At 31.8% G+C, this 13,695-nt stretch overlaps 2 protein-coding genes across 2 annotated transcripts in view; one reads left to right on the top strand and one right to left on the bottom strand.

Annotated features, from left to right (window-relative positions):
• LOC105621919 (serine/threonine-protein kinase 11-interacting protein) overlaps positions 1 to 4,080 on the bottom strand; it is a 10,122-nt gene extending 6,042 nt beyond the window's left edge. Inside the window, exons 1-9 of the mRNA XM_012203357.1 lie at positions 3,627 to 4,080; positions 2,953 to 3,249; positions 2,586 to 2,779; positions 2,191 to 2,497; positions 1,666 to 2,025; positions 1,512 to 1,590; positions 1,154 to 1,328; positions 963 to 1,098; positions 737 to 886 (exon numbers count right to left, since the gene is read on the bottom strand). Coding sequence (XP_012058747.1) covers positions 737 to 886; positions 963 to 1,098; positions 1,154 to 1,328; positions 1,512 to 1,590; positions 1,666 to 2,025; positions 2,191 to 2,497; positions 2,586 to 2,779; positions 2,953 to 3,249; positions 3,627 to 4,080 — 2,152 coding nt within the window. The remainder of the gene's footprint in view (positions 1 to 736; positions 887 to 962; positions 1,099 to 1,153; positions 1,329 to 1,511; positions 1,591 to 1,665; positions 2,026 to 2,190; positions 2,498 to 2,585; positions 2,780 to 2,952; positions 3,250 to 3,626) is intronic.
• Positions 4,081 to 11,778: 7,698 nt separating this feature from the next.
• LOC105621966 (histone-lysine N-methyltransferase SETMAR-like) lies at positions 11,779 to 12,238 on the top strand. The gene is made up of 2 exons (XM_012203399.1): positions 11,779 to 11,861; positions 11,938 to 12,238. The coding sequence occupies exons 1-2, from the start codon at positions 11,779 to 11,781 to the stop codon at positions 12,236 to 12,238; spliced, it is 384 nt and encodes a 127-aa protein (XP_012058789.1).
• Positions 12,239 to 13,695: the final 1,457 nt, after the last annotated feature.

The following is a 13,695-nucleotide window of genomic DNA, read 5'->3' on the forward strand; positions in this document are numbered from 1 at the left end:
GTAATGAGAGTGCGCCGACAAAACTCCGGCCGCTCGAAATATAGCTAAGCAACGGCGCGCTCTTATCTCTCCAACGCGCTGCCGGCGCAGCCTATGTTTGAAAAAGTGAGCCGGGCTATACTTCGAGCAGCCGGAGCGTTTCTATCGGCGCGCTCTCATTAATACAATTGCAAACATATGGTAAAAGACTTTTATGTTTTTTTCGATTCCATCTACTTTTCTGTGGGCGGTTGGAAAAGTCTCGCACCCTATATATATAACATACATACATCAACTATTAGACTGCACTTTCATTATTATTTATTTACTCAATCAGACAGCTAAGAAGGATTTATTTTCTTTTTAAGATAAAGTTAAGCAATATCAGGCCAATTTTAATGTGATTGTTTTGCACAAACTATACATAATAATTCGTAATTCAAAGTAAAAACGATGACATTCAATTGTGTATTTTTGCAGCTTTACTTTTCAGATGAATCAAAAATTGTAACATTCTTCACTATTATTTTTCCTATAATAATTAAAATCTCGCTCTGATTTGTTTAATGCTTGTGTCATAGAAATTGAAGTTCTTGAGAATTAATACATTGAAATTCACTGCAAAATCTTGATACAACATTGCAAAAAGGTCAATACTGTGTAAAAAATCTCGTAGTTGTGCACTTTTTTTTATAAATCCACTTTAAAGAATCCTACATGCTGACAAAATATGACGATATTATATCGAGGGACATACCGATACTGGAGAATGATTCGGAATGTGCCAGGTTAAGCCTTGTTGGATTGTCTATTAGCTGACTCTTTACAATTTGGTTATCTACATTAGAAAATGTCTCTACTTCAATGACCAAGCTGCTGTCGCAGGTAGGACACTTAATTTTTGTACCTGAAAAAAACCATCATTTCACTCAATCCTTTCCAAAAATATATAATAGTATCTCATCATAAATCGTAAAACAAACCTGTCATCGATTTAATAGTGAGTGCCACGTATAATTCCGGATCCTGTGAGAATTGTGTTGAACATTTCATGCACTTGAAAATCTTGAGCAGTATTGGTCGCATCTCGATTTGCTCACTAATTATTGTTACAATTTTCTAAAAAAGCATTATATTGTAAATTCCAAAATCGTATTTAAATGTTTCTCAGTACCTTTGCATCATCTAGTTGTGCAAAATATCGTCTACTCTCCTTATCTTTCCTAGTAGTGTCAAAAATAATATCAACTGTGGGTGGATCGCTTCTACCTAAGACGCAAGACAATAAGGAATTTGTTGACCAACAAAATTTTATTTTTCCAGTAATTGCATCTCTTTCTTTAATATCTCTGCAAATATTTACCACAAAAGTTTTATCTTAATAATAATATATTTAAAAAATGTACATATTTAATTGAAAACTACTTTCGACAATCTGCCATCTTTGATTTTTCTTGTAAATAATTAAAAATATTTGAATCTAATGCAATTCTAATTGTGTTATAATTGTTTGCAATGAAATAATAACTTACTCGGAAGTTATTACCAAAAAGACATTCTCCATCTCATTCTCATTATTCCTTTTCTGAACGATATACAAGTCTCCAGCTTCTATAATAAAAGAAATATCAATTTGTTGTGCGCGATATTTAATATATTATTTAATACATTATGAATAAATTTTACCTTCATTAGGATCGTATACAATAGGAGCAATGCATATTTTCGAAAGATCGACCAAAGTCTTAGTTTGAGGAAGTTCTTTATCGTCTTCTATGTATTCTGCAATTTCTTGCGATTCATTAGATGATTTTTCGTTATCCATTGCGTAAATCAGAGTATCATGAAGAGACGATGATGTATTAATATTAGCCAAAGTTCTTATTTTAGATATTTGCGATTCTGGAGATTCTGGTGAAGCAGGATGAAGACCCATAATGTGCTGGACAGAAGTTCCTGCATGATTGCTCAACCAATTATTTTCGCCAAATTTTTCTCGTAGACCTAAGATACGTTTCTTTATTTCCAAGTAATCCTTTGATGACTCTGAAACAATGAACAAGTTAATATAGAATATTGCAAAAAAGATACATCATTCTATTGCTATGCCAGTTATTATATACAGTACTGTTCCATTTTAGACACCAATTTATTAGATACAATACACTTTTCACTCTACTATATATATTATTTATTTTAAAAGAATTTTACCTAAATGAGAAGATGATGCTACCACATCAGGCAATTTCTTAAATTCTCTTCTTTCTTGATCGATTTCATCAATAATTGCTTCTTTGACATTTGGTCTTCTTTTATTCCTTGTTACATTTTTTTCTAGATTCTCAGATAACAATATTGTTCGATGATTTAATCTGTCTTGATCGAATTCATGTATATCAGCATATACAGATATTGAGCTGGTCAGAGATGTAGATTCATTCATAGGTATTGCAAAGATTCGATTTTCTGCGACTAGCATTTTTTCCACATTCGAGAGCGACAGATGATCTAAAACGAACTATAAGAATTTATTCAGATCTGTCATGTAAGTATTAGCACTGCTGTTTCACACTAATAATTTTTTTTTCAATATTACACAGGGATACCTTGCTATCTGACAAACTCGGATGTAAATGTTTGATGGTCAGAATTCGATGTTTTGGATGATATGATAAAGGATTTCCTTCTAGGGATAACCACAGCAAGGTAGACATCTTTTGCAGTGGCAAGAGAACCAAATGTTCCATTAAACAATTAAATGACAAGTCTAATTCTGTCAAACATTCTAAGCCTTGAAGACCTATTACACAAATTAATAATGATAACATTAGATAATAATTTTTTCTTAAATTATGTAATCACACACATTTATTAATAAATTTGAAAGTTATATTTAAATGTAGCAAGAGAATAACTTTAAACTATTTGGAAATTAAATGAAGAGTTATTAGTGCATAGAAAATGACAACTAACCGCTTAAATTTTCGATATAATTGTTTTTTAAAACCAACACTTGTAACGAATGTAATACTGTCTTATTGAATATAGGTATTTGTTCTAATTTATTGTAACCTAGATTCACGTATCTCAAGTTTGATAAATAAGATATTTCTTTGGCATCGATTATCATATTATGACTCAGATCCAATATCTGAAGCCAAGGTGCCAATTCTAATGATTCATCTAGACATTTGAGAGCGTTATGAGGCAACATCAAGTGTCTCAAGGATGCCCATACGAAACCGATTCCAGCATCACCTCCGCATTCAGCTGTAGATATAGGAATATAAGACAATAACTAATTTCAATGTATATATAATAAATATATAGAAAACTGTAATTTCTTTTTATGTATATCACATCAATAATTTTATAGAATTTTGTAGAATTTTTTTTGCATATTCGTTTGCAGTTTGTTAAAAGTTATATTGTTATTTATTTTATGATATCCTATATATAATTGAATTATCAAAATATATAATATTATCTTTTAAAGACATCATTTCTATAAAAAGATACACATAGGGTGACTGTAAACTACACTTTGTGACAATACATTGATGTAATTCATTGATGCTTATCTAGTTTATAAATATTAATCTATATATAATATATAATTTATATATTGGATAATATATAAATATTACCTAATAATTGATAAATTGTGGATATCCCTTTCCTGCCGGCACACACAATACTTTCCAACTGACCTCTGACACTCTGTAGACCCTTCAATAATTCAACAGATACTTCTTTCAATTCCAAATACTTTAAATGTCTAAATTTGGAGATGTCAATGGTAACTTTGATGTCAGATGAACAATGTATTACTTTCAAACCTATAGTTTTTTGCACAAAATCGTGTAGAAACTTTACATCACGAAATATATCTATCTTGGAGCTGTTACACACGTGAAATGAAGAATTTAAATCTTCGGATTCTGATACAATCAGTGAAAATGCTTCATTAAGATTGTGCAGCAGTTTCGTCGACAAGGAAAGCTTGCTGGAAGCACTCAAGATTTTGTCGCCATTCTGGCGAAGAAGTCTCACCAGTTCTATTATTTCCGGTATATTAACTATGTCTTGCGAATGACTCATTATTGATACTTATTTACTCACTCTATTATTGATTAATAGTTTTTATACTGTGTTATCTAACAGATCAATTCGCACTTTTCCAAAGAAGACGCTTCACCATTCATGTTTAACTAAAATGGCAATATAATGCATTAAAATGTTACACGAGATCTTATTGGCTTTAATGTTCCATTTATAAATACAAAAAAATGAAAAATTTAAAGTTAACAAGAGAAAAGAATAATGGGACTAATAAACTTTATTGGATAAATGTTTGATTCAACTTGTTCATTGTTCTAGAAAAGGATGCAAACACAAAAATAAATCGTTTGATTTCTCCTTTTACGGAAAAAGAAAATGAAGTTTGAAGAGCTAAGTTATATCGTTTGGTACTGTATATGAACTTAAATGTTACGACAGATATCCTAACCTTGAAAAATATTACTTTTAATTTAAAATAAATACACATAATCGTTTGCGGGATTGAAGGCACTATATATAAAAAAATTTTTTTTTAAATAACTTAGATTACTTTTTCCACACAGTTTCGATTTGAACTTTCCAAACTTTGTTTTTCGAACAAAGAGACATTGAATAAGCTATATGATTTAATGTGAGCGAGTAAAGTATTTATTAAAATTTCTAATAAAATTGAAATTGTCGATGTAAATCAATTAAGACATTTATCAACATTTACATCATTTTATGCGCAATATATTATCAAACAATAATATCAAAGATCAATGTAGACAAGCATATAAGCAATAACCATAGACTTGATACATATATAATGATGAGCGAATATCCTCAATATCGAAGAATTTGACACTGACATGGCATAATTTGTAATTTATATCAACAGTTGATATTCATATGCCCGTATTCATATACTCGTATTCACAGTCAGACCTTATATTTAAGACTTTCTTAAATTTATCTTTAAATACTTTACGAATTATTTCATTGGCTGCTGAATATCTAAAGATAAATTTAAGAAAGCCTTAAGTATAAGATCTGACTATGAATACGAGCATTATTCAATTAAGATCATCTTGAAATCGTAACATTTCATAGTCACGAAATAAGATGACCTTCGAGAAGAAGTTTTTCCTTAAGAATTCTTGTTTGATTTAAAGTCTTGACGAAGAAATCTTAAGGTTGAACTTATTTGATATTCGGCTGTTTCCGTAATAATTTCGGTTGAATTCTCCAATAGAAACATTACATTTGAGAAGTATAAATTTATAAAATGTTATTATATTATATTATCTTTTAATTAGATTGTGATGATTAGACTGTAAATTCCGACTTGAAGTGCGTTTCTTGGTGAAGAATTTCGCTGAAATTGTTTCATGTTTGGAATATTTTAGCAAAATTGTTGATTGAAAAATTATTGAAATTTCACTGAAAGTTAATTTTTCAACTAACATACTGAAAAATCGCTGAAATTTCTCTGAACTTCTTTTCGGAAACTTTTCTTAAAGTTTCTCTGAAATTTTGCTAAAAATAAATTTTTCAACAAAAAATCTCTGAAATTAAACAGAATTTTTTCTGAAATGTTGTGTCAAAACGAGAATTAATTTCAATAAAATTTTTCCATCAGAGATATTAAAATTAATAATATTATCTAACGATTTAAATATAAGTAAATCTATCATGAATCTCTCGCGTTTCCGACTTTTTATATATGCTTTTTTTAATGTGAAACATAAAATGTCATATAAAAAAATCTTCTGATGTTGCATTTATATAAGCAAAATTTACAAGAATCATATTCGTTTATGATTAATTAAATCTCGATCAAAACATTTCCCATATGAATTTTGGCCATAAGTTACCAATAAATTTTTGAACAGCGAGCCAAGAATTTTTATTTAATTGCTTCATTGAATATATCATTGAATATATCATTATATTTAATTGCTTTACTGAATATATCATTTTTCAGTATAATCAAATAAGAGTCTGCAGTAGAGAAATATCTGCCTACAAGAACTTGCACACGTGATTACAACGCATGATCATGTCGATTAAGTGTGACAGATTTCCTAACCTTAATAGTCGTCAATTTTGATGTGTCATATCTTGATTCGCGGGACAGAGTGTCATTTTTTTATTATCAAATATTTATTTTTACGCGAAAATACATCTTCAATGTATTTTTATTAAAATTTAAGATGAACATGGTCTTCTTAACATTTTTAATTTTTAATTAAATCCACCTCGAATACGTCTTGATGAAGACCGTTTTATTTATTGTATATACATGTCAAATAAAATGTCTTATAATGATTATGAATTTGTCGTGAACTAAAAGAGTCTTAAGTCTATTTTGAACAAGATGTGTTTATGAATCAAGACTGTTCAAGACATTTTGAAATAAGATCGTCTTCGATAAGTTTTAACTTGAGATTTTATTCAAATACTGTCTTATTTTTCGACTATGAATCTAGAAGATAACTGCTCACAAGCTGATATTCATAGTCAGATTTTATATTCAAGACCATCTTAAGTAATGTCTTAAGACGCTAATGCGGCTCTCTGATTAGTTCGTGATACCTCAAAAACTTAAGATGGTCTTGAGTATAAGAACCGACTATGAATACTGGCCTTTGATTTCAGTTTTTTCAAAGTAATTTTTTCAGAATTGGTAATTTTTGATGATTTTATTGTAAAATAACTTTTTTAAAAAGTTGCGGTAACATTAACATATTTTACATGCTTGTTTAATTTAAACGGATCCTAAAGTGAAACCTGAACTCCGATCGCTGTTTTACTAATAAAATAAGACACGTCGACATATCTTTATATATTACCAGGGCCGGCAACTTACTTTGTCCCTAGATGTGGAATGACAAAAGGAGGAAAGAAGGGGGGAGAGGGTATCGAGATACTATTAAACACTGTCGACTCTGAGCAAATTTTCGTGACTACAATGGCTCGGGGAGTCCAGGGATAATTGAAGAACACTGATGTTACGAAGGCAAGTCAATAAATTTTTAGAAAAACATAATAAAACACATTTTTTTTGATCGATTCATTTTTATTTCAACATAGTCTCCTTTCAGCTCGACACATTACATTTTATACATTTGATAACGTCTCCAACGGCTTTTTCAAGCCGTCTGAATAATATGATTTGTTCAATCCTTCAAAATAAGCTTTTATTTTGGCGATGAGCTGCTCTCTGATGGTGAATCTCTTTCCTCCGAACCATTTCTTCAGGTTTGGAAACAGGAAATAATCGCAAGAGACTAAATCTGGCGAATATACTGAATGGGGAAGCAATTCGTAGCGGAATTCGCTGAATTTAGCCATCGGTGCTAGGCACATGTGAACACATGCATGCTTGATGGAAGAACACTTTCTTCCTCGCCAAATAGGGATGTTTTTTCTTTAAAATGTTGTTGAAACGATTCAATAAGATTGCATAATAATCGCCATTGATTGTTTTTGCTTCGACGGAAGATAATCGATATGAATATATCCGCGTGTATCCCAAAAAATTGTGGCCATCACCTTTCCGACCGACTTTACGGTCGTCTTCTTCGGAGCTGGTTCACAGTGAAGTCCATTTGATTATTTCTTCGTTTCGAGTATGAAATAATGGATCTATATTTCGTCCACAATAATGAATCGACGCAGAAATTCATCTGAATTACGTTAAAACATCTCCAAACATTGTTTGTGAAATCGCACGTATGGATTCACCACAGTGAGCAAACGCGGCATCCATCTTGCCGATAGTTTTTTTCATACCCAATTGTTCGTGCAAAATTGAAATCACTGTGCCATATGATATACCTGTGGTCTTAACAAGCTCGCGCACTTTCACTCATCGATCAGTCAAAATAATATCGTGGACTTATCGATGATTTCTGGTGTAGCAGCCTCAATTGGACAATCTGAACGAGATGCATTGGATGTACGATCAAGTTTAAATTTATTCACCCAATTGTATACAGTCGCAAATGCTGGTGCAGATGTGCTATGAATCCAACTCGGCTTTGATTTCTTTTGGCGTTAAACTTTTCATATGTAGATGTTTGATCACTGCACAAAACTCGTTTTTTTTCCATTTTGCAAAAAATACAAAGGTTTTTCGCTTTAATCATCTACAGTAATAAAACATGTGATGAATTTCGTTCAAAATTTGACAGTAATCGGCTGAGTGAGAGATGCTACTTGTTAAAAAGTAATGTGACATGACACTGCGAGTGCTCTCTGACAGATTTTCTAAGAATTTATTGATTTGCTCTCGTACTGACAATTAATAAAAATTTATTATTACACTGGCCAATAAAATTAATGCAACACCTATTTCATTCTGCAAAAATAGGCAAATTCCAAGATAGAATAACTTCGTTAAAAATCATTGAGATGCTTAAAAAAACATTTTACAGCTTAAAATTTCTACTTTTCAGATCTACTTTAAAGATTTCATAAAGTTACACAATAACATAAATGAAGTTACACAATAATATAAATGAAGATATATCTCAAAATTTTTTACGAAATTTGCGGAGTTCTACGGAGTGGACTAAAAATTGTACACAAATGTGATTTATATCATTTGAAAGAGCGAATCTTTACCTTTAACTTGCTTTTTTACGAAGCTCCGCCCGATTCTTTTTCATCGATTTATTTAATGTTGAAGCAAAAAGATAATTTTTGATATGTCATATAAATATTTGAAAAACATTTAATAAACATTAAATAAATGTTTCTTTAAACTATTATTTCAAATAATTAATGTAAAATGAACATTTATTAAAATGAACATTTATGTTAAATAAACGTGAAATAAATGTTTCTTATTATCACATTTTAAATAAATAAATAATAATAAGTAAAATAAATATTTTATAAAACGTTAAACAACTATGGGAAAACAACTATGGGAAATAAACTGACAAGCCCAAATATTTATGGTAATCTTAAGAGTGGAGAAATGTCTGTGTGATGATTTTCATCGATTTGGGAACGAAATAATTCGTCTGTAATGGCATATGTGTATTTCTCAAAATGACTCAACCATTGACATATTTACTTGGCTCAGTGCATTTTTCACAATATGAATATCCTTGATGAGACTTCAGGCTTCTGACTAGTCGCGCCGGCCATGTTGGAATTATGACGTCAGAAGCGAGGAATGACAGGAATGAATGATTAATTTATGCGTGCTACTTTTAAATAAAAACAACTGGATGAAACGAAATGACGAGATCACTTTAAAACACTTATAAAAATTGATGAAAACTATCCTTTCCTCCCTTGATAATAATAAAGTAAATGGTCATAGAAGGCAAAGTGAGCTTACTCGGGCAGAAATACATAGTCCGACAGCTGTTGAAACGAATAAAAAATATACGTTTTTACATATAAAATTGCAAGATAACTTTAGTTTTCATCGATAATTACGATTTTGATAAGTACGAGGCAAGTCATATTTTCACAACTAAGCAAATAATAACGAAATGGCACACAACATAAATTTCGTCGTCAAAACATTACTTTTCCACGCCTATAAGTTCGGCCATTCATCGTGGTGCAGCACTACCAGGTATATAAATATGAAACCGGAATTTACCAATAGATGTCCATAAATGTCAATGTACCATAGTTGCCATCAGACGGCGTCATTGACGCCATTTCCTTGTTCTGACATCTGAGAATCTGAGACAAAGATTTTTAACTTACAACAATACAAGTTTCATACAACAATATAGTTTGTAATAGCGTTGAACATGTCGAATTTTGTGCCTGGAAACTACGATTTGCGGACAGCATTGATTTTCTGTTACCATTTGAAGAAAACTGCTGCAGAATCGTATCGAATGCTTGTCGAAGCTTACGGTGAGCATGCTCTTGATAAATCACAGTGCTTTGAGTGGTTTAAAAATTCAAAAGTGGCGATTTTGACGTGAGAAACGAAGAACGTGGATAACCACCGAAAAAGTTTGAAGACAGCGAATTGCAAGCATTGTTGGATGAGGATGACGCTCAACAACAACTCGCGAATCAATTGAATGTGACACGAGAAGTCGTCTCCATACGTTGAAATCCATGGGAAAGATCCAGAAAATGGGAAAATGGGTTCCACATGAATTCAATGAAAGACAGCAGGAAAACCGAAAAACCACTTGCGAAATGCTGCTCGCCAGGTACAAAAGAAAGTCATTTCTCCATCGAATTGTGACTGGCGATAAAAAGTGGATATATTTTGAGAATCCTAAGCGTAAAATATCATGGGTAACTCCAGGCGAACCATCGACATCGACTACAAGGCCAAATCGCTATGGACGAAAGACAATGCTCTGTGTTTGGTGGGATCAGAAAGGTGTAATCTATTATGAGCTGCTAAAACCTGGCGAAACCGTTAATACTGAACGCTACCGACAACAAATGATCAATTTAAATCAAGCTTTGTGTGAAAAACGACCGGAATATCAAAAAAGGCAACACAAAGTGAGTTTGCTTCATGATAATGCATCATCACACACAGCAAAACTGGTCAAGGAAACGATTGAGGTATTTGGTTGGGAAATACTTTCGCATGCGGCTTACTCACCAGAACTTGGCTCCGTCCGATTATCACTTATTTGCATCGATGGGACACGCACTTGCTCAGCAGCGCTTCACTTCTTACGAACATGTACGAAAATGGCTAGATGACTGGTTTGGCTCAAAAGAGCAACAATTTTTTTGGCGTGGCATCCACAAATTGTCAAACAGGTGGAAAAAATGTATAGCTACCGATGGGCAATACTTCGAATAAAATATTTTTTATCATTTTCATGCAATAAACGTGTATTTTCTATAAAAAAAATTCCGGTTTCATATTTACATAGCTGGTATAACACACAAGAACGAGTCCGTGTGCTCGCCCACAGCATGCCGAGAATGAACGAGATAGCTCCTTCTCATTTGTCGCTTGTTTCAAGCGGCCAAAAATGTTTTCTTGATGTTCGGCGGCTCTAGACATCAATAAGGGAGGAACCTAAATAACATATAAGTTTTAATAAATTGTAGTAATAGTGTACTCCTCCCCTTAATCCAGAATAAATCATATTAAAACGCAACAGTTTACGAGACATTTAATTATTTAAGATTTTTCATGCGCGTTATATAGTATTTATACTTATATAGTACTTATACTATATAATCCCCTTCGATAAACTCGAGTAGCAAGAATAGTTTAATAAAAATAGAATTTTATCGGAAAAAATTATAAACCAGCATTTCTTTTCACGAAAATCTCAAAAGGCCATTAGAAAAGAAATGCGTATTTTCGAGACTCGAGATTTATGAAAAAAAATATGCAAAAAAAAACGAATAATTGCAAAAAACATGTTTTTCATTTATAAAACGAAAGATAATGATTGTATGAAAAAAAAATCGATATAAAAAATATAAGTATTCGAAATAACTACAAAATGAGACGTAGAACATTAAAATCGATCTATTAGTTTAGTAGAGAAAAAATAAAAAAAACATTGAGATTTAAACGCAAAGCTTCGAAATTCTCATAAAATGTATTGGTTATTCAAAAAGTCATTGCGTTTTTTCCAATTGATGGCGTTATCCACGTTTATTTGTATGCGAGCATGACATGAATGTCAAATGTTTACGCGCGTTTTGTTGTTGACACTCAACTTAAAAACCAAAAAAAACGCGATTCAATCGAGTTTTGTGCTTGCATTATGGTTCGGAGAAGACATGGAGAATTTTGAAGAGCATATTCGCCATATTCTGTTTTATTACTTCAAAAAAGAGAAGAAAGCAACTGAAGCAAGGGAAAAGTTTACGGCAGAAATGTTGTCAAAAAACGCCAGTGCCAGAACTAGTTCGCCTAATTCCATGATGGTGATTTTTCAGTCAAAGAAACGCCCATCGCTCTGGTAAGCCTTCCAAGATTGACGACGATGAAATGAAAGCATTGGTGCAAGTAAATAAGCATTCAACGGTTCGGGAGCTTGCTACCGCTCTAAAAGTGTCCGTTGGAAGTGTTCATGGCCATTTGAAATCGCTAGGCTTCGTAAAGAAGCTCGATGTTTGGGTACCACATGAGTTGAAAGAAATTCATCTGACGAATCGCATGAGCGTCTGCGATCAACTCATCAAACGTGAAGAAAACGATCCGTTCTTGAAGTATATGATCACGGGCGACGAAAAATGAATTGTTTACAACAATGTCAGCCGGAAAAGAAGTTGAAGGCGAGATGAAGCACCGGAAAGGCAAGTAAAGGCGGAAATCCACCAAAAGAAGATAATGCTGTCAATGTGGGATTGGAAGAGACCAGTCTTCTATGAGCTACTTCCAAAGAACAAAACGATTAATTCCGATGTCTACTGTGAGCAGCTGCAGAAATTAAGTGATGCCATCGCATAGAAATGTCGCGAGCTAATCAATCGTAAGGGTGTTTCACCACGACAATGCGAGATCACACACAAGTTTGATCATTCGGCAAAAATTGTTGCAATATGGTTGGGATGTGTTACCACATCCACCGTATAGCCCAGACCTTGTACCATCAGACTTCCATCTCTTTCGCTCCTTGCAAAATTCCTTGATGGTAAAACGTTTGTTTTTGAAGACCTCATCAAACAGCACCTAGACAAGTTTCTCGCAGAGAAGGATGGGAAGTTTTATGAACGTGATATTATGAAGTTGCCCGGGAGATGGCAGAAGGTCATCAAACAAAACGGCCAATATATCATTGATTAATGTTCATTACGTATATTAAATAAACACACCTGAAAATCAAATAAAAAAACGCAATAACTTTTTGAACAACCCATAGTAATGACGAATAAATTTAGTTCTGAACAAGCCTGAAATTAGTTTTTGCAAAAAGTTCACTAAAAATCTTTCCATTTGTTAACTAAACACCTTTCTGAAAATTTAATTTTTTTCTTCTTTGAGCAGTCACTCAGCAATTTTTACCAGAAAACAGAGGTCATTTTTCTTCTTCAAAAATTGCACTATACACTTAATAACAGAACGATTTTTTGCAGTTAAACTTTATTATAAAACGCCTTTAAAAAGTGGATCTTTTTCCGTATAAAAAAAAATGAAAATAATTTCGTTACTATCAAATAGCCGTATGAAGCATTCTACATCTGACATTTTTCTACGAATTAAAAAAAAAGATTACCGTCTGATTAGGAGCCGAGATAATAATTTTTTTCAAAAAATCATTGGTGGTTCTAATTTTTAAGATTAAGAATTTCGTCTGATACCAATTTGTCAAAAAAGAATTGAATTTGCTGTTAAAAAAATCTCGAATTGTAATTATGAAATTTTTAGTTTAGAAAATTTTTTCTTTCTTGAATTTTTATTTTTTTTATTTATTATTAAAAAAATCACGTTTGAATATGGAATGCATGTTTGATTAATAAATTTAAGTCACATTAGCTACATTTTTTTATTTAATATGTAAAAGTGTCCAATTGGACAAATATACGGAATTATCAAAAAATAATTATCATAAAAATTATCATAAAAAAATTATTTTTTATGAATTTAATTGCAGATACAAACATGACATATATAAACAAATAATTAATAAGTAATTTGCCAAATGTTAGCGTAACTATTAAAGATATAACACTAACTTTCGCTATATAAAAGTA

Source organism: Atta cephalotes, assembly GCF_000143395.1.
Source record: "Atta cephalotes unplaced genomic scaffold scaffold00038, whole genome shotgun sequence".
Lineage (NCBI taxonomy): Eukaryota > Metazoa > Arthropoda > Insecta > Hymenoptera > Formicidae > Atta > Atta cephalotes.

What these genes read in the sequence shown, in the direction of transcription:
- LOC105621966 (XM_012203399.1), top strand. Translation starts at nt 11,779, where the DNA reads ATGGAGAATTTTGAAGAGCATATTCGCCATATTCTGTTTTATTACTTC. An exon ending in GCAACTGAAGCAAGGGAAAA is followed by an intron (nt 11,862 to 11,937) that starts GTTTACGGCAGA and finishes GTGATTTTTCAG; the next exon opens with TCAAAGAAACGCCCATCGCT.